The sequence below is a fragment of the Dermacentor albipictus genome, chromosome 4 (assembly GCF_038994185.2).
Source record: "Dermacentor albipictus isolate Rhodes 1998 colony chromosome 4, USDA_Dalb.pri_finalv2, whole genome shotgun sequence".
Lineage (NCBI taxonomy): Eukaryota > Metazoa > Arthropoda > Arachnida > Ixodida > Ixodidae > Dermacentor > Dermacentor albipictus.
The window spans coordinates 127,765,353-127,784,284 of NC_091824.1; the positions used below are offsets into that span (position 1 = coordinate 127,765,353).

Here is an 18,932-nt window from a genome sequence, read left to right on the forward strand (position 1 = left end):
GAGAGGGCTCGGGCCCCGGCGCCCCCCAGTAGTCGCTTCCTATGGCTCCCCATTAGGGAGTACATCTTTTTACATTTATTCAATGTATTTCCCCAGCCAGACGGGTTGCCATCAAACTTTGGACTTCAGAGTCAGAGGCATGATTACATGATAATACCATAAAATACATGGCATCACATAGGTGTCAACAGTGCTGCTGTTTGCACATCAAGTGTCAAAAGGAAATTTTGCTCTTTCTTTTTCTCCCCTACTCGCACATAGCCACTAATTCTGCAACACGACTATAATGAATTTATTGGATATAAGGAAGTAAATCTAAACTTTGAATGGCCATGCTTTATTTTAACAAGTATTCTACTGCCATATAAAACCGAAAATGCATGATCCCAGGGAACATCTGTCATAGTGAAACGAAAATATGTTGGTTGTAGCTCAACGTATGTATTCCGGTAGCGAAAATGTCAAAATACTCAGCAACAGCAACGTTAAATGGCAGATTCTGGATGCGTTCACATTTTGAGAAATGCCTTGGCTTGGCTGGCTCCAAGCCAAAGAACTCATTGAGCCTATCCCGTGTGACTGCACCAATTATACGATAGTGCCGTTCATGTGCTATGTATGGGCATAGCAAGGCACCAAGAGGTGATCAAACGAAAATTGACAGGTGACCCTTTGCTGGCTCATCAGTGGCGTTACATATGCATTTCTTTCCACAGAAAAATTTTTTTAGCGTGTATCTGCTTAGACAGTAGACTTCCATAATTTGACTCTGGTTAACTAAATACTTCAGTTAATTTGATCCCGATCGCAGGTTTTGGCAGGTGCCCATGCACTTTATGTGCCCAAACTATCGTTATTTTTATAGTACGATTAGCCTTTGCCAGATAATTTGAACTTGACCAGTCAGCATGTATGTGCCTGATCCCTCTGTTGACCCCAATCGTGACCCCTTCAGTGTCAGCAACAATCACGGCTGAGCTTAGCAGACAGTGAATGCATTGAATACACATCTATCAATGCCCTACCTAGGAAGACTTTGAATAACGGTAGCTCACAGCATACGATTATGGTATTTACCCTCTAGCGCACGCCTTTTCTTTTCCAAAAATATACTGGGCCTGAAATTGCCTGTGCAATGACATCAAATACAAAAGCAAAACCGCGTTCGCATACTTTACCGCATAACACTGCTGTACTACGGTGAAGATGACTTTAGAAAACTAGCCGCAATTGCGCAACACGTGAGACCTTTGCCCATTTTTCTGTCTAAAAAATGAAATGCATATCAGGTTTCTACTTTGTTCAGGGGCTTTCATGTCAGTTTTATGTTAGTTTTCCACTTCGCAGGCATAGAAACCGGGTGCCCGATTGGTTCCATGGTGTGTTAAAATCGGGCAAATACTGCCAAATCAATCAACAAAGTGTTTTGCCAATTTTTCTGCATTCTGTTTAATCCAACCTGCCAGATAAAACAATCTCGTCGGCCCCTTCAGGGTCAAAATAATGGAAGTCAACTGTAATGAATATAAAATTTAACTTAAAATTTAATTCTGGGGTTTTACAAGCCAAACCACAATCTGAATTTGAGGCAAGCCATATTGGGAACTATGGATTAATTTTGACCACCTGGAGTTCTTTAACATGCACCCAATGAAGCACCCAAGCCTTTTTGCATTACACCCAGATCAGAAAGCAGCTGCCGTGGCCGGGATCGAACCTGCTACCTCGTGCTCTTTAGGATTTATCATAGGTATTTTCGTGCCAGATGCAACATCGTTATAGTGAGGTGAAACTGTAGTCTTTAGAGTAGTTGAATTGTTTTAGTGTTTTTCATCAATGGTTCATTAAAGGATGTTTAATATATGGCCACTGGCATTGGTGCAAGGCTTATTTAATAAGGGCATAAAGACAGCTTGGCTGTTCACCTGTTTGGCTCTCATGGTCCCCGTCTTCATCCTGTTTACCTGCATCAGAGTCCACTTGGCCATCTTCAACAGGCTGTCCAGAGTTGTCTTCATAGTCTAAGGAAGAAAAATGTGCGAATGCATGCTGTGACCAAGACTTCTAGGCCAGTGTTCCACTCCACTGCGGTTCCGTAACCACACATTTTGGGCTTTGTGAAACCTTCTTTAATCTGGATTACAGGGACAGATAGAGTTACGTGCATTCAGTATACCGTATTTACTCGCACAATGATTGCACTTCTTGTAAAAAAAATTGACGCAAATTCAGGTGTGCGATCATTACGCGGGTTAAATTTCCCACGAAAAGAACCATTTTCTTTTTTTCATCCCGCATTTGCTGCGGGATGACAAGCAGGCAGCTGCCGCTGTTAGTGCGAAACACCAAAACAAAAGTGCCGGCCGGGGGAGCAAGCCAAACGTGCCGAATGCGATTATGTTTATTCTCGTAAGTATATTATGCACATTGAAACAGTTTCTTCCGTATCAGTAATGAATAATATCGTTAATATCGGCAAGTTTGCGACAATAACATAGCGATGTCCACTTTGAGGGGACAGAAACAGATGGGTGCGCTTAGCTGCCAGTGACATAGAAACACATGGCAGGCATGCTGCGGAAACTGCGGCATTTGTTTTCACTGCTATCCCAATACGGCACGTTTCCGCTAAGGGTGGGCGAATATCTTAGCTGCATTACAAGCGCCGGTGTATGAATAGAGTACACTTCTAATGTATCAGTGTAAACGTGGCCACTATCGTTGCCGCTTGCAATTTGTTGCGTGCCCACGAGTGCAGACCAGAAGAATCGAAAGGCGCTCTTTGTGTTGTTGTTGTTGACCAAAACCATTATGTAGCCTACAAATAATAAAGCCGAGGCAAGTTTGGTTGTAGCTTTTTTTTTTCATGGAAGTGTGGAAAGTGATGAAAGGAATGAAATGGGGCATCTGCTTAAGAATGTTGGGTGCGTGCAGACCGCTTGGTATGTCTTTAAGAGTCGTTTGCGTAGCATTCAACAGATGGTAGGCGCGATCATCATTAGCTAGACTTGGCACACGACATATCGCTGTGACAAGTTCAGGGTGCGATCATTACACGGAAAGAAAAAAATCGAATTTTGACGACAAAATTCAGGGGGGCGATCATTACGTGAGTGCGATCATTATGCGAGTAAATACGGTACATACACACAATGTACAGCCAGTTTCAAAAGTGTATGGGGCATGCGTTTCGTGAAAAAGTTGCATTTCCAAGTAGCATGAGCTCACAGCAAGCAAAACTGTGTACCACTATGTTGTTTACATATAGTAGTACTAGTACAGGCTGCGACACTGAATACCAAGCTGCTTGCCCAGGCTGTGCAAACACTGAGGTTTTTCTGATTTCACGATCCATAAACTTTTGATGCTCACTGTACAAATTATGCCCTTTCAAAATTGTTGATGCATAATCTGATATACAGTATAACCTTGGTGTCACTGTTAACAGTAGTAACTGCTCTTCTAGTTGCCTTTTGCAAAAACTCTTCTTACAGGCACCAGCCAGTTATAAGAACGCTATGTGGAGGAAGCCTGTTGCAGATTTGGTGGCAAGAATTGCATCACAAGGAGAATGCGCGGGCAAAGTGAGCTAGTACATGTTTCCATCACCTCACAGCTGTAATTATCATTATCAGGTTTACTCACACGTTTTATTTTTAGTTTCATTTTTTCCACATTACTTTGGAATACTTTGATCCCCTTCCGCCCCTCTATGCAGAGTGTTATGTCAGTGGTTGTATGCATGCAAGCATATTTCTCTGCCTGCCAATAAAGAGCTTCTTTTTCTCTCAATATTGGAACTGCGGAAATTGAACATCTGTCCCAGGAAAACTACTTGGGTAATACCATCCATGGTTTTGCTAACATGTAATGGAACTTATGTTCAGGAAGTTAGGAAATAATCTTATGTTGTGGATTTCACTAAATTGAGATTTGTTATGCCAATGTTTGACTATATAATGTCTGACATCATTCTATTACGTATACTACTAGAATTATACAGTAGACTTCTGTTAATGCAGCTCCAGTTAATCTAATTTTTCAGTTAATTTGATAGCAACCAAAGATTGCTATCAAAGCCAGCACCCAAAATATAAGCCAAAACTCTTGATACTTCAATTATAATAATAATATATGGGGTTTTACGTTCCAAAACCACTTTCTGATTATGAGGCACACCGTAGTGGGGGACTCTGGAAATTTTGACCACCTGGGGTTCTTTAACGTGCACCTAAATCTAAGTACACGGCTGTTTTCGCATTTCGCCCCCATCGAAATGCGGCCGCCATGGCCGGGATTCGATCCCGCGACCTCGTGCTCAGCAGCCTAACACCATAGCCACTGAGCAACCACGGCAGGTATACTTCAATTATGAAATTGGCCCTCATCAGATAATTTGTTTACTTGTCAGCACGCATACGTCTGACTCCAATGGCGGCCCTAATGGCTGCAGTGTCTGTTTTAGTGGAACTAGGGGTCAGCAAATGTGTCAGACATGTTATATGTTGACAAAAATGCTGATTTTCTGCCTGCACAGCAAATTTCTGCTGAATGCACGTGAAAAAATATGAATTTTCTAAGCAAACATTGTAAGCTCACAATCAATTATAAGTAATTAGCTAATCAAAGTGCATACATTTAAAAAAATATATGTTGTCTCAAAACTGCTTGCCGTAAGAGTTGGTGTCGGCTATGTCAAAAGGGGTGGCTGGCCCATGCCGTCGTCTGACTCATCCACATTAAGGACATTGTTGAAGGGAGGAACCTGTTCTTATTGATGAGCAGTACTGAAGAACATTATGTCTCAACAGTCTAGCATGATTGGATTGAAGCACCCTGAGGAGCTGAAAAAGTCGGCTTAAATCCCCTCTGTCCTCTCTAGATCCCTAGGCCAGGAAAATCTGCCGCCCACCTTCGTCTAATCAGAGTGTTCAAAGTCACTGAAAGATCCATGTTGAGGGCAAGTGTTCACACAATCATTCCGGCACCATTGTTCACTGAACATGCAGATAGGAGGGGAGCTTCGAAGAAAGGGACTGTCATGCCTGACTCAAACTGGCACGTCTTGGTTCTCAAATGACCCAGCAATTAGCTGGAGCGTCTGTCAAAGGTCTGTGGTGGTCACCGGAGTGTGCGAGGAAATGCTGTAGAATGCCCTTTTCCAGGAGTTTCTTGCTCCCATTGTCCATGACGGTCGCCGTGACAGTGAACCATCAAGCAACACTCGATCTGCCATACATGTCTGGCCTTGTTGTTGCCGCAGGTTTGTCCGAAGATGCTTTGTTAGCTCCACGAAGCAATTCATTGCAGTGGTGCAGGAGAGTCTAGAAGGTCACTACGCCTTCTGGCTGATCGTAACAATGCGCATTACAAGATACGAAATCAAAACCCCATCCGCGGTATAATCAACAGAACGGTTGGGAAAGCATTGCTAAAACATACAGGGACAGAGACACATAGTACACATGAGGGGCGCTGTACTATGTGTCTCTGTCCCTGTGTTTCTTAGTGCTGCTTTTCCAACCGTTTGACTTCGAACCAACTCGCCCAAACCAAGGTTCTGCGTTAGCAACAGCCTACTGTAAGAGCCAGCATCATCGACATGAAATCACAAGACGGTGGCAAAACAAGCTTTTGCATGGGATAGCAACGATGATTCACCACTTTCAGGCTTTAATTACAAAAGCTCATCCAACAGGCAACTTATTTTATATCAGAACTTGTGGCAACAGAGTTACACCACATGTTTTGGCATTTTGTAGACATCTGCACATTGCATGAAAAACTGGTGAAGTGGTTATTCTATGTGTGGATCACCAACCCCTTCGTGACTGCAGTGGAGCGATTCAAAGAATGCGGAATTTCAAACTCAGTAGACTGGACAGACAGCAACACGCATTATGATTCACGGACAGCAATAAAAGGGTGTTTGCAATTGATGATGTTGGAGACAAATTTCCATTCTGTGACGATAAACTCTGCAGGTTTTATCTCCTTTCTAATTGCCAGAATCAGAGGCAAGCTTTTTTTGTTGTTGTTGTTGTAAAGTGGGTTGTGTATTATGTTTGGGTGGGCACTGTTTTCTGCTATGAACCCATAAAAGTGCAGTGCACATAACATCTAGGAGCACATGGGAACTGGGCAAGTACTGCCAAATGAAGCAGCGGTGTTTTTGAACTTTCTTTTTCTGCCTCTTCTTCTGCTGGATAATTTGAATGATTTCATCATCTTGTCAAGGTCAAATTAACAGAAGTTAACTGTATTATTGATTCTATTTCTTTACATGTGCATTTTTTTCTCTCACTCTTGCTTAAAGATCAACTGCAAGAAAACTTTGCACCGCAACGAAAGCTTACTTTCAGATAGTGCAGATATCAAGCAGCCTTTCTGCAAATTTTTTTGCCTGAAATGCGAGTGGATGTATAATAAAAGAATAGCAGAAGTAGATGTTTTTGACAGTGCAATTGAAGAAAATGCTACCATTAACTTTTACAGAAAATGGCAGACAATCCAGAACGTTCAGGACTAGTGCAGCTCCTTGCCGTGAGCTCCGAGATTAGAGACAGTGTCTGCCACAAACTGAAAATAATCTCGGAGGCAACACGCTGAGATTTGTGCTATATCCACTACCCATAGGGTGCATTTACCATCTGCTAGGTGCCGTTTAAAGGCTGTTAATAAGAAAATGATACAAATACCAGCCCTGCAGCTATGCCAAGATTGCTTCAATGCTTCAATCGTAAACAGTTGACTTCCGTTAATTTGACCTAGATGGGACCGCTGAATCTGACCAAGTTACCCGGCAGGTTAAATTAAACAGGATGCAGAAAAAATGCCACAACACACTGCTGATTTGTTTGGCAGTATTTGCCTTATTTTAACGCTCCCCTGAATCAAAACCACCCACCTTATATGCATTCAAATTAGAAAAGTAACATAAAAATGACATGAAAGCTCCTAAATGAAGCAGAAATCTTATGCGCACCTGATTTTTTAGCAACAGAAATGGGCAAGGGTCTAATATGTGTGGCACAATGGCAACAGGTTTCCAAAAGTCAGCTTCGCCGCAATACATGCATCTTATGCGTGAAAGCATACAAACGCTGTAAAGGCGGCTTTGGTCTTATTCGATTGCACCGCTAGGCAATTTATGGCCCAATTTTCTCCCCCCCCCCCCCAAAAAAAGAAATAGGGGGGTGGGATAGTGTGCTGGAATTGGGTAAATACCGTAATTGGCCACTGTGAGCTGTGGCTACTGTTTGAAATGTTTCCCAGGGCAAGTTGAAAATAGGTGTTTTCAACAAAAGATGGTAGGTGTTCAATGCATTCATTGCCCTCCAGAGTCTGCAGAGGTAGATTCTGCTATTATATGGGTCGCGTTTGGGGTCACCATAAGGGTCAGACATGTGCGTGCTGACAGGTCAAGTTCGAATTACCTGGCAAAGGCCAATTTTACGATCGAAATAACGAAAGCCTGCACCTATAGAAATGCATAGGCACCAGCTGGGATTTGGTCGGGATCGAATTAACCGGAGTTGAATTAATGGAAGCCTACTGTATACTACTCATTTATAACCAATTTATCAACGTGAAATTCCACTGTGGTTGGGCTTTTAAAAAGGGCCCGCAACACCTTTTACAAAATAGAGGCAGAAATGTTCTTTTTCTGAATTTTTTGTCAGTGCATCTAATAGAACAGTGCGACTTATATACTGTCAAAATCAAATCGGATGCTATGGCCAAACCCTCTTTATTGAGCGGGCATCAAATGACGCTCCACCACGCGTGACCTTGTGCCATGCACAGCAACTACACTTCATTGCACTCGTCATTGTTGCTGTGCACTTCGCATGTGTCGTCACAGCCTCACTAACCATGATGCTGCATGCGAAGCAAAGTCGGCAAAGTTGCTACTTTGGAGAAGTAGCCAAGTGGGTTAGTAGGCATGGAACTCAATTTCTAGAAAACAATTGTGGCAAGGTTTCACAACATATCATACTGGCCGCTAATAAAGACGAGGACAGCAGAAGAGAACGCAAAATGATGACATGGGCGGTAACTTTAAACTCATAACGATATTTTGTTGAAACTCAATAGTTTCAACTCATAGTGATTTCAACATAGTGCTAGTGAGTTGAAAGTTACCACCCGTGTTGTCATTTTGTGTTCTCTTCCCCTGTCCTCGTCTTTATTAGCAGTCAATATGATATGCAGTAAACACCAAGTAGGCCAAACTGAAGTTCTTCTGAAGGTCTCACAGGGCTGGGTTGATCCCGTTGATGACTGATGGTAATGTTGGTGAGTTGGATACCAGCGAGTCAGAAGACGACAATTACGTCCCAGTGGAACCCTAACCTGAAGTAGCTGCATTGTTTCTAAGTGGCTCGGAGGAGGACAACTTTGATGGCATTGTCTAAATGCCGTCATGTAAGCTTTCGATAGCATTGTTCAGGCAATCGGAATAAAATACTTCTGAAAAGTATTGTCTAGACATTTGAAGGCACTTGCACGCATGTTAGCACAGTCTACCGCGGGATGTGTGCAGAGGCAGCGGCCACTGCAAGCATGTATTTTCATCACAATTTCTCACAACCTGATCCTCTCAACAAGTTTTCAAATCGCGTACCGAATGAACAGGTGTGTCTTATACACCGCCGGTGCAACTTATATACTGTATTTGCGCAATTATAATGCACACCTTTTTTTAATAAAGAGTGTGTTAAAATTTTCATGCACGTAACAATTGTCACTAATTTTACTCAAAATCAAAACGAAACTGATTCTTACTAAAATAGAAAGCTCAACGTAAGGTAGCTTGCCTCAGTATAATCGAACGGACATTGTTTTTGTGCCTTGGTTTGGGGTCGCCATTCTCCAGTTTGCTGTAAACGTGGCATTTATAATCGATTAGATGTAACTGAAGACGACATCTGTGGTTGACAGACAGCGAGAAGAAGTGTCGTCAGACCCTGATAGCATCTAGTCACTAAGATTCAGCTGTGTGCGAGTCTGTGTGCCTTTGTATGTCCCATAAAGTTCTTTCAACACAGCGCGCTGACTCAAGTTTCGTTACTTGATGTGCGTGGTAGAATCGGCACCAAGTTATTATCATTTTTTTTGCCATTTGGGCGGTAGTATAACTATGTGTTATAATCAGGGGCACGGTAGAATTGTGCGAATACAGTACATTCCCTTGTTTTTTTTTTTCATGAGGACTGCCGTTTTGAGGGGGGTGCAACTTATACGAAGGTGCAACTTTACCGAAAAGTATGGTAACTAATGTTCATCACCTCACAAGTCTTTTCCGCTGTAAATTTTTTGCAGGTACCTTGTGTGAGCACAATAATTAATGATCAAGTGCCCTCCCTGTCATGCTTTCATGGCCTTCCCCTCCTTTTTAGCCATTCCTTCTGTGCTCAAGCTGCATTGCTGTGCTGACAAGGAGCTATGCTGTGCTGACAAGGAGACAAGGAGCAACCCAAGGAGTCTGGGTTGCTCTGTCCATCACTGCAGTGGGCTCTAGCATGGCTTCAGGGAACAGTCGACTGACTGCACTGTACAATCTTGCAGGCAATAGCATTGGCACAGTGATATTATTCTCTCCCATCAATGGCAGCACCACCCTATCATTCACGAAAGTACTCCCATTTTTGGTTCTGCCAGAAGCACAGTTTGGACATGGCGCTTGAAGGAATCTGGCCAAAAGCTATGATGTTTACTGGTGCAGTGAAGTAAAAACGTATAGCAGCCGAGATATCATAAAGTTGGAGGAAAGGGTGTTCACAGGAAAGGAGCTGCAGCAGCAGCTACTTGCAAGACGACTGTTCAGCTACTAGGTCATTGTAGGATAGCAAAGCCCTTGTGAGCCATCACATAAAAGCCAGAAGTCATCTTGCAAATTAAACAAATCAAAAGTAACAACACTTACTACACTACTCACACTGCACTTGCACGCCATGGACAATGTTACATAATTTAAATTGAATATGCAACAAAAAATGCCAACAACATTTTGAGGAAGTTGCAGCGTGCCACAGCTAACAAAACATGAAAAAATGGAGGAATTCAGTCAGAGATGGTTATAAGCTGTGGCAGCCAAAAGAAAACAATAACAAAAAGAAAACACGTACTTCACAGGTTACACATTTATCCCTGGAATGATGAAGCACGGTCTGCAGTTTGTATTTGCCAGTGCACGTACCGTGAACTAAAAGTGAAACTTACCACCTTCTTCGCCAACATCTTGATGCCCGTCTCTGCTGACCAAGCGACCGGCATCTTCCCCATCGTATTCATCCTCCACAACCTCGTCACCACTTGTCGCATCCTGGGCAGCATTGTCCGGTTTTCTGAGATGTTCACTGCCTTGCTGTCCCTCAGCAACATGCTGCTGAGAGGCGATTCCTGCACTCCCTTCCGCATCATCCTCAGCATCAGCCTCCATCTGTTTCAGACGTTTCATCAGCCTCTCGAGGACAGCATTCACGTTCGCATGACTGTCATCCTTGAACTGGGCAGTGGCCTCATCATGAAGGTCGCCCTCTCCCTTCTGAAATGAAGCAATGTAAGCATCTGTCCTAAAAAGTATCTGAACAGAAAAGGTACAAAATGCACGACCTCATCTTAACACAACTTTCTGACAAGCAGAAACAAACACTTGTACAAAACTCTGTGCACTATGTGCACGTTGGTCTAAATTGGAGAATGAGTTAAATGTACCAGTGAATATAAGTAAACACCAACCTTGCTGAACACTTCTTTGAACTGCTTTGCCACGTCGTTCCGTGTATTTTCCAGAACGGGCGCTTCATCATTCTGCGTCTCGGCTGGCACCTCCGGTCGTGCTGTGCAGTGAAGGAGCCACAAAATTTAGTGCTTTTCTTTCATGCCATTTGCACCTTCAAATGAGTAGAAGAAGCAGACATTCTTTAGGTAGCCCTCAAAAATAAAAGTCTAGCTGACTTTTATTTTCTAAAGAGTTATCCCTTTATAAAATAAAGGACAGCTAGACTTTTATTTAGTCAGCGTTTAGCAAGATAGTCAGCCAGACATATGCTACATCCACAACACACGTTCGGTCATTGTCGCAGTGAAGCTAACGAAACATTTTGACTGCGAGTCAGCATTTCACTCTCACCATTGTAACCATAACGTTGGTCCACATAAGCAAATGCGATCAACTTATCCCACAGACATACCAGCTCATTTTTCTCATCTCATGAAGCAAATATCTATGACTACTTAAAGGCCAACTCCAAAGAAATTTTGGACTGCGTAAAAAGCCTAGCTTAATATAATGGAGACATAGAGGAGCCTCTGTACAAAATTTGACCTTTGAAATACGAGCAGGAGCATCACAGAAAGCTAGAAAAACAGCTTTTTTGATATTGACACTGAAAAAAAACACTGCCATTACAGCTTACTGGAAGTTACGCATGGCCTAACGCATGGCTTCTCAGCATGGCCTCCAAGACCCCAACAGCACATGTGTGCCCTCTTGGAGGCCATGCTGCTGCATAGCGTAGGTACCGTCGCTGCCTCAGGGTGCCACGACAAGCCCCCTCTCCGTACTTGCTGCACGGGATGCTCGAACTACCACAGGCTCCCATATGACCGGGCTCTGTGGTTCTCCAGGTGTGCCGATGTGAAGCAGCCTACACACCTGGCTATCATGGCGCGCTGAACAATCTTGGATGCAGCATACTGGGATTTACGTCATAGTGAAATCATAAGGTGCACACTGTCTGCTTAGATGATCTTTTCAGGCTGCTAGCAAAAAACTATACAATAAGTAGGTCCATGGGTTTGCCAAGACTGGTTGAGTGGTATATACTACTCATTTATAATAAATTTAGCTAAAATGAAATTTCGTTCCACTTGGCCTTTACCAACATCTGAAGTTGTGAGAGAATATTCGTTTATGCACAAGGGTATAATTGACCTATCCCACAGTCTTAGCTGCTCATCTTGTTCAGCCATGTATGACTACATAACACTATCTGGAGTTACAACAGAACAACCATGATTTGCAAACATGTCCACAAGATTGTCGACTTGTAACTTCACGTCACTAAAACTAGGAATGGTAGTATGTGGAGTGATGACTGATCATGCTTTGCTTATTGACACAAGGGTTGTGTAAAGGCAAACACAGCGCAACTCTGATCATCGAAGCCTAAAGAAGGTCACCTGCACTGAGGTCAACAGATACACAGAAACGATAAGAACAAGTGCCAACTACCCACCATTTATTAGAAAAGTTCAGTGTTACCTTAGAAGTTAGCTGCAAATTAACTTGCAAATACAGATTGGCCAGTTGAAAGCGTGACTGTGAACCTTTCAAACAAATGGCTGGTAGTTGGCATTAATCTTTGTCCCACATGCCTTCTTTCACCCATGTTTCATTTCACGCTAATTCAACATGAAGTTCATCGGCCAGACATCAAGGAGACAGGAAGGGAAACCGAGTGGACCAATTTTTGTTAATGACGACCATATAGAGTCAATAGACAAAGAAGCCAAGGAAAGCACTGAGACAATTTTAGACGTGGCACCCTCTTTCCTTGCATATTACAGAGTGCACGTGGTGAAGGTAGCAAACTCTTGGTAGGAAATTTGCTGTTACACTTGTTCAATAAGCACTGTTTCACACAATTCACTCGTTGCAGAAACATGCCTCCCGTATTTTCCTACTCCTCTAGTATATTTTTGTCCCTTTTTATTCTTCTCACATCTTCTTTTTTGCTTCCGCTCTTCCTTCTTCTCCGATTCCATTCGTAGCCCTAACATCTGTTATGGTTCACAATATTCATTATGCATAGAAGCAGACTAGAGAAATAATTTAGTGACGGCCCTTCAAAATTTAATATGCTGTGAAAAATTGGGTGTTGGGCTGATAAAGCATTCAAGTCAGCCAACGCGCTCACCCTCTTCAATGTCCACTACAGGTTTCTCCAAGTTGGTAATGGCACTGCTGGGTTCCTTCTTTACGAAAGATTTGATGGCTTCCAGGTTTTTCTGCTGCTCCAGCAGCCACAGTTTTCTCTTCTCTTCCTGCAATTTCTTCTCATCTGATAACAACCAGAAAGAATAGTTAGCCTTCAATTAAGAACTTCAGGAATAACCAACATCGCATGTCTTGTGATAAACATAAGTGCACAACAGTTCAGTAGGTGCCAAGCAAAGCAGTTTCTCAATTCCCATACACAGTTGAACTACAATATTGTGCCCGGCACCCTCGTGTTGCTTTGGTCACCATCGCGTAAAGCCGGCCTTTGTGAAAAACTGCTGTCCTGCTACACAGGCCCATATTGCGTGCTCCGCCAAGTGACCGATATCACCTGCGAAATCGTTCTAGCCACGCCCACTACGTCCTCCGCTGTGACAACTGGTGACATTGTCCACGTCGCCCGACTCAAACCCTACAACTCTCCACGCGCCTTGGATATTTAACAGCACCGTGATGGCACTTTTGCCACTGGGGGGTAGTATTACGATATCATCGAGCGATGCTCAAGGGACGAGCCGCCGCGAGAACGACGACGAAGGGGGTCTGTGCCCTTGGCGCGAGTGAGTGTTGGCCTGGCGGTCTGGCTCCAGTGTAAATAGCCTGTATATAGCCTCTTTCATCTGTGTCTTTCCACACGTAACAATATAATGAACACAGACGTAACGAATTTCACATATCACCAAGTAAATTTAAAATGTTTCTCAACATTACCAGCATCTAAAGAATATATTTTTAAAGCGAATATCAGATATAAAAAGAAGCTTTTTTTTGTTTCAGGTGCAAGTTCTTTTTGACAAATGACAAGGAGAGTGAAACCAAAGGGCCTGATTTTTGTTAGTCACAAATATATATTAGTCACAAATATATAAAGCCAGGGAAACTATAGGGGAAATTTTACTTATTGTTTTAACAGAAATGCAGAAATTGATAAAGTAAAGGAAAATGAAAGTGGATGACAAGATTCATTTGCCACCAGTTTGAGCCATACCCAAGTCCTGCACCCTTTGGAAGAATCCAAGGTAAATCATCCTACCAACATCCCAATGCAACGAAAAGGCTATGAGATACTGTAATAAAGGACTCTTAATATTGACCACCTGGGGTTCTTGCAAACATGCACCTAAATCTAAGCACCACACAAACATTTTCACATTCAATGTCTATCTAAATGCAGCCAGGAGTCGAACCCATGACCTCATGTTCATTAGCACAACGGACCATTGAGAGGGGGTTGTCTGTGCCACTCAATCTAATGGGTCAAGGCATGAGCACAGTGGTATTAACTCACCACCAGACAGTACCACCACTTTATATATACTGGGTTTTTGGTGTTTATGGTTCTGCAAAATGCAATGCTTTGTTCTGACAATGAAAAAAATCTGGCCAATGTTCATCATGCTTATGGCTTGTCACAATAAGCATAAAAAGTGGTGGGAGTTTCACGTAGTTGACAGAAAGGGTCAGCAGTCCTCAGAGTGAAATTTCAGATTCCCTGTTGCACGTACTCAAACCATAGGTCGCTCAGCTGTTCAAGAGGGCATTTTCTAGCAACTAGAAACCACACGTTTATGTACCATGTTTGAAAACGGCTGCAGGCCATTTTCTTTTTATTCACCTCGGTTGCCAGGCCGCATAGTGTTGGAATGAAATTACATATATAAATGGAGGCCAATTTCATGCAGATTACAGCAAATGTGACTCACAAAACATACAGTTCATGGATTATGGGCCATTGTTCATGCTTAAGACTATGACTACATGTTACCACATTGATAACAAGTACATTCCTTACACAAAGTGGTACAACAACATAAAGTTAACAGAGACAAGAGCAGACAAAGCAACAAGGCCAAGGACAGACTTCCATAGTGCCAAGTCAATGATGTTCCGTGTCACCATATCTTCTTTGGTCTCTGTCAGTTACTTACTGTTATTCCACCACAACGTGCTGAGCCATCACAGCTGGCTTGTTCCCCTTTATCTCATGTTAGGCATCTAAGCCAACACTCCACAATATATAATGGCAAAGGGTGAAGAGCAAAAATATAAAAAAGAAACACCGATCATGAAGGAAATAATTGGCACTAAAAGAACACGCACAATTGAGAGAGACAGAAGAACACTGACAATAACAAAAAATAACAAAGAAGAAGAAAAAATTTATAATGACATACTTTCCTTGACTTCCAGGTACTTCTGGTACTGTTTTTCCGTGAGCCTGGGACTGCAAGAGATGGTGTGGGGCTTGGATGGAGATATCCGCTTCAGTGGCGGGAATGCACACACCCTTGATGTGTGCACCGTGAACACATAGCTGCACGTCTCTGGCTCTTCCACGCTTTCAATGTAATCAGTGGAGTCTTCATCGCAGAAATACTACAGGAAAGAGAGTTGCGCACACATTCAGCAGGGCAAACATAACTAAGGGAATGCTATAACATTACAGCATCCTTGCAGAGATCATGGCAAGGTCAACATTTTGCTTGCATTGTCTTTTCTCTCCCTTTTAAGAACGCACATCACTGGTTGTGAACCACAAAGAGGGTTGCCACATGTCTTGTTTTCGACTGGAACAATTGGCCTTTTTCTTTTTTGGGGGCCACTAACTGCCCGCAGTTCAACATTCTGCCTGGCAAGCGTTAGCTAGCTTACTGGTCCTGAACGAGCAACACAAAAACTGCGTCACAAGAAAGGCTCGTTGGGTAGACAGGTGAGGTAGAAGGCAAAGTAAAATGTGTGAATTAAACTTTTGAGCAGTTCAAAGCGCAATGACACCCGCCGTGCTGGCATAGTGGCTTTGGCATTGCACTGTTAAGTCCGAGGGCACAGGATCAAATCCCGGCTGCGACAGATGCATTTTGATGGCAGCAAAATGCAAAAACACTTTGTGTCCTGTGCATTGGGTGCATAGTACACTCAATGAATGACTCTGCATTTTCTCAGCAAATAGCACCTCTCCACCATAACCACAACCCTCCTGCAGAAAAATCATTTTGAACAGTAACCACTTGGATCTGTCTTTCTCTCTGTTGACTCCAACAAGTGTTGTAATAAGTTATATTAAACATAAATGAATACTTGACAACCTGCAACAGTGTATTATTAAATCGAAGTACAAGTCAGATAGAAAAGACTTCAATTCCTATTTGAAGTTTCAAGTATACTTGCACACTGCTATTCATAAAAACAAGTTGTTTTTCGACTCCACATAGTGCTCTTTAACTAGCAATGACATTCCTCTCAGTGGAACACAAAAAAGAAGAGAAAAAATGAATGTCTCCACCTCTTGAGCATTCAGCAGAAGTAAACCTGAAAAGATCATTTAACTCACTCTGACTTCTGCTCTCCTTGGGACACCGGTAATGTCACATTTGGAACCGTGGCTGTAGACCTGGCTGTGGTACTTTTGTTGGCCCGTTTTGTTGAACTGCTCCTGGCCACAAAAAATCGATGAAGAAACATGTAGCTCATTAATTTCACATACAGCCCCGTCTTGGTAGAACAGCAAACTCAAGATGTGTGAAGGACATACCAAGTTTGTTTCGTTGTTCCAGTCGAAATCGTAGTCATAGAGACCGAGAAATATGATTGCGCCTTCTGGTTTTCCATCTGGGAAATAAAAACACCCAATGTGTTAAGCAAGGAGCACTCATGCACTGTTCACACCACATAAAGAGCTAGATGCTCATTCAATGTTACATCAACTATATGCTTATCAAAACACCAAGCTGGGCTTGGTGAATCTGGTGCACAGCTAGATATAACAAAAGGCACGACAGAAAAGTAAAAGTTATAAGGTCTGTGAATAAGTCAGTAGCCCACTCACTGCTATTAGCTGTAGACGTCTGATAAAAAAGAATCTGTGCCTTGGATTTAGCTTTTGCTTCAGATGTTTCCTTTTTTTTTTTGTGGCTTGCTGGTGTTAAGCTATTTCTGATATCATTGGTGTACAATAAGTTAATAGAAAAATAACCTCTTCATACCACTGAACTGTTCTAACACTAATGCAAATATACACAAAATCAGATGCTAGTGTTTCAGCATAGTAAAACAAATAGATAGCTTATGTAATAAAGATGCTGGCCCTGTAGAGACTTGTATGAATTTGCAGCCTGCTTGAATGGGAAGAACTCTTCCCATTCTATACTTTGATAAGCATTCTTGTATGATCTGTAAATCAAAGCTTTTTATTGAATCTACTGATTATTAATTAGCAAACAAACCAGCCAGTTTCACTGATTGAAAAATTGTGATAACACAAGAGCGTCTACACTTGTGGCAAGCTTTAAATGCCCAAAAGTGAGGAAAAAAAAACAACAAACAGCCATCAGACTCCTTACTTTCTACATGAAATTGCTTGATTGACTTTCCATAGCAGAGTTCATACGTCCACCAGTTTCTTGTCTGAAAGTCATGATAACATAAGTTAGTCATCATCCTGACAGCTCGCATGCATGTTGACTTTTACCAATAAGTTAAATACTGCAGATAATTGGAGGTGCACTGAAGCCAATACTCTGTATGTTTAACAAGACATCCCTGTATGTATAAGCAATTAAATTGTTAAATCGAAACATGCAATAGCAAACTACACAAAATGATAGACTAATTTACTCCAATTACTCAAACACAAGCACTGTTATGAAATGCAATTACGATGAAAGACCTTAAGAGATAATTAAAGCTTAGTTTTCCTACAACGGGGTGCTCAGTGCAGATATTCACAAGGTAAATCGCGTTATTAGGTTTTCTTTATTCCTCAAGCAGTTTGCTCAATCAAGCACGCACATTAAAACCCAATGCATTTATTTATTAATTGTTTGCTATTAAAAGCAAGTGCCACGCTGCAGGATCAAATCAACCAAGTATAAATAGCAGCAGTTTGTTATTATCATAGTTGAGAGTGCATGCTGCACAATGAACGTTTGGTTACATGTGCACATATGCAAAATGCGCAAAATAAAACCCAATGTATCAAGCATACAACATATTGACAAACACGCTTGACACTAAGCAATGCATTGAGATCATAGCATAACAGCGATTACAGCGCAAGATGCTGATATGTTGTGCAATGTCATACCTTAGTCAAACAAGGTGCATTTCTCAGCGGTTCCAGTAACCTTAAGACGTTCGGGGCCTCATCTTCAGCATCATCAGACTCTGTATGTTCCGTCGGGTAGGAACTCTCGGGTAGGGAGCACTGGTACTCTTGTCCAAACTTCGTCATCATAAGTATTACCGATGCTCCAATATCCTAGAGGCAACATAAGTGACACGAAATGAGAAACTACTTCGACTTAAAAATTACCGTCGATTTCGATTGAAGTGCGGCGCATAACGTTATACCGGTGTCAAAATGGCAATATATCGATCTTGATTTTGCCTACGCAAAAGGATAGAAAGTTGGGCGAGTTGATACGGTAACATGATCTTATGATCAAACATCATCAAATAAATATTTTAACTGAGAGTTAGCGCTTGTCCTGTCTGCTTCTAGTCTGTGTCCGTGTCCCTTCGCGCTGCAACCCATGATCATGTTTGCCTACGAAGCTCAGATGTTTCTACATTGTCATCCTCAGTCACGCCTCGCGCTTGCAGATAGCAGTGCAGATTGAGCTCAGCGAAGATCGAAGAGCCCGAGTAACAGGTGTTACTAGTAACACGTCACTGATAATCTGAAGTATTAACCCATACACATCATTTACCATACCCATACCCTCTTCATCCTTCTCGAGTATGAACCAATCCTGACCCCTCCTATCACCGATCACTAAAAATTCAGCAATAAAATGAAGAAATGAAACCATTTCCACAGTATCCACTCGGCAAAACAATATTGCGAGCTTCGGCCCACCGATCATATTCCACAGCTTCCTAGCTCCTGTGCTATGACTGACGTCTGCCGTACCTAACCTTCAAA

The 18,932-nt window shown here is 42.3% G+C and overlaps 1 protein-coding gene across 1 annotated transcript in view; it reads right to left on the reverse strand.

Annotated features, from left to right (window-relative positions):
• Positions 1-18,932, reverse strand: part of LOC135899522 (protein OS-9-like) — a 30,473-nt gene that overhangs the window by 11,146 nt on the left and 395 nt on the right. Inside the window, exons 2-10 of the mRNA XM_065428800.2 lie at positions 18,093-18,266; positions 17,350-17,413; positions 16,542-16,618; positions 16,341-16,442; positions 15,184-15,385; positions 12,927-13,070; positions 10,744-10,844; positions 10,225-10,549; positions 1,926-2,021 (exon numbers count right to left, since the gene is read on the reverse strand). Of these exons, the coding sequence (XP_065284872.1) occupies positions 1,926-2,021; positions 10,225-10,549; positions 10,744-10,844; positions 12,927-13,070; positions 15,184-15,385; positions 16,341-16,442; positions 16,542-16,618; positions 17,350-17,413; positions 18,093-18,266 (1,285 nt within the window). The remainder of the gene's footprint in view (positions 1-1,925; positions 2,022-10,224; positions 10,550-10,743; positions 10,845-12,926; positions 13,071-15,183; positions 15,386-16,340; positions 16,443-16,541; positions 16,619-17,349; positions 17,414-18,092; positions 18,267-18,932) is intronic.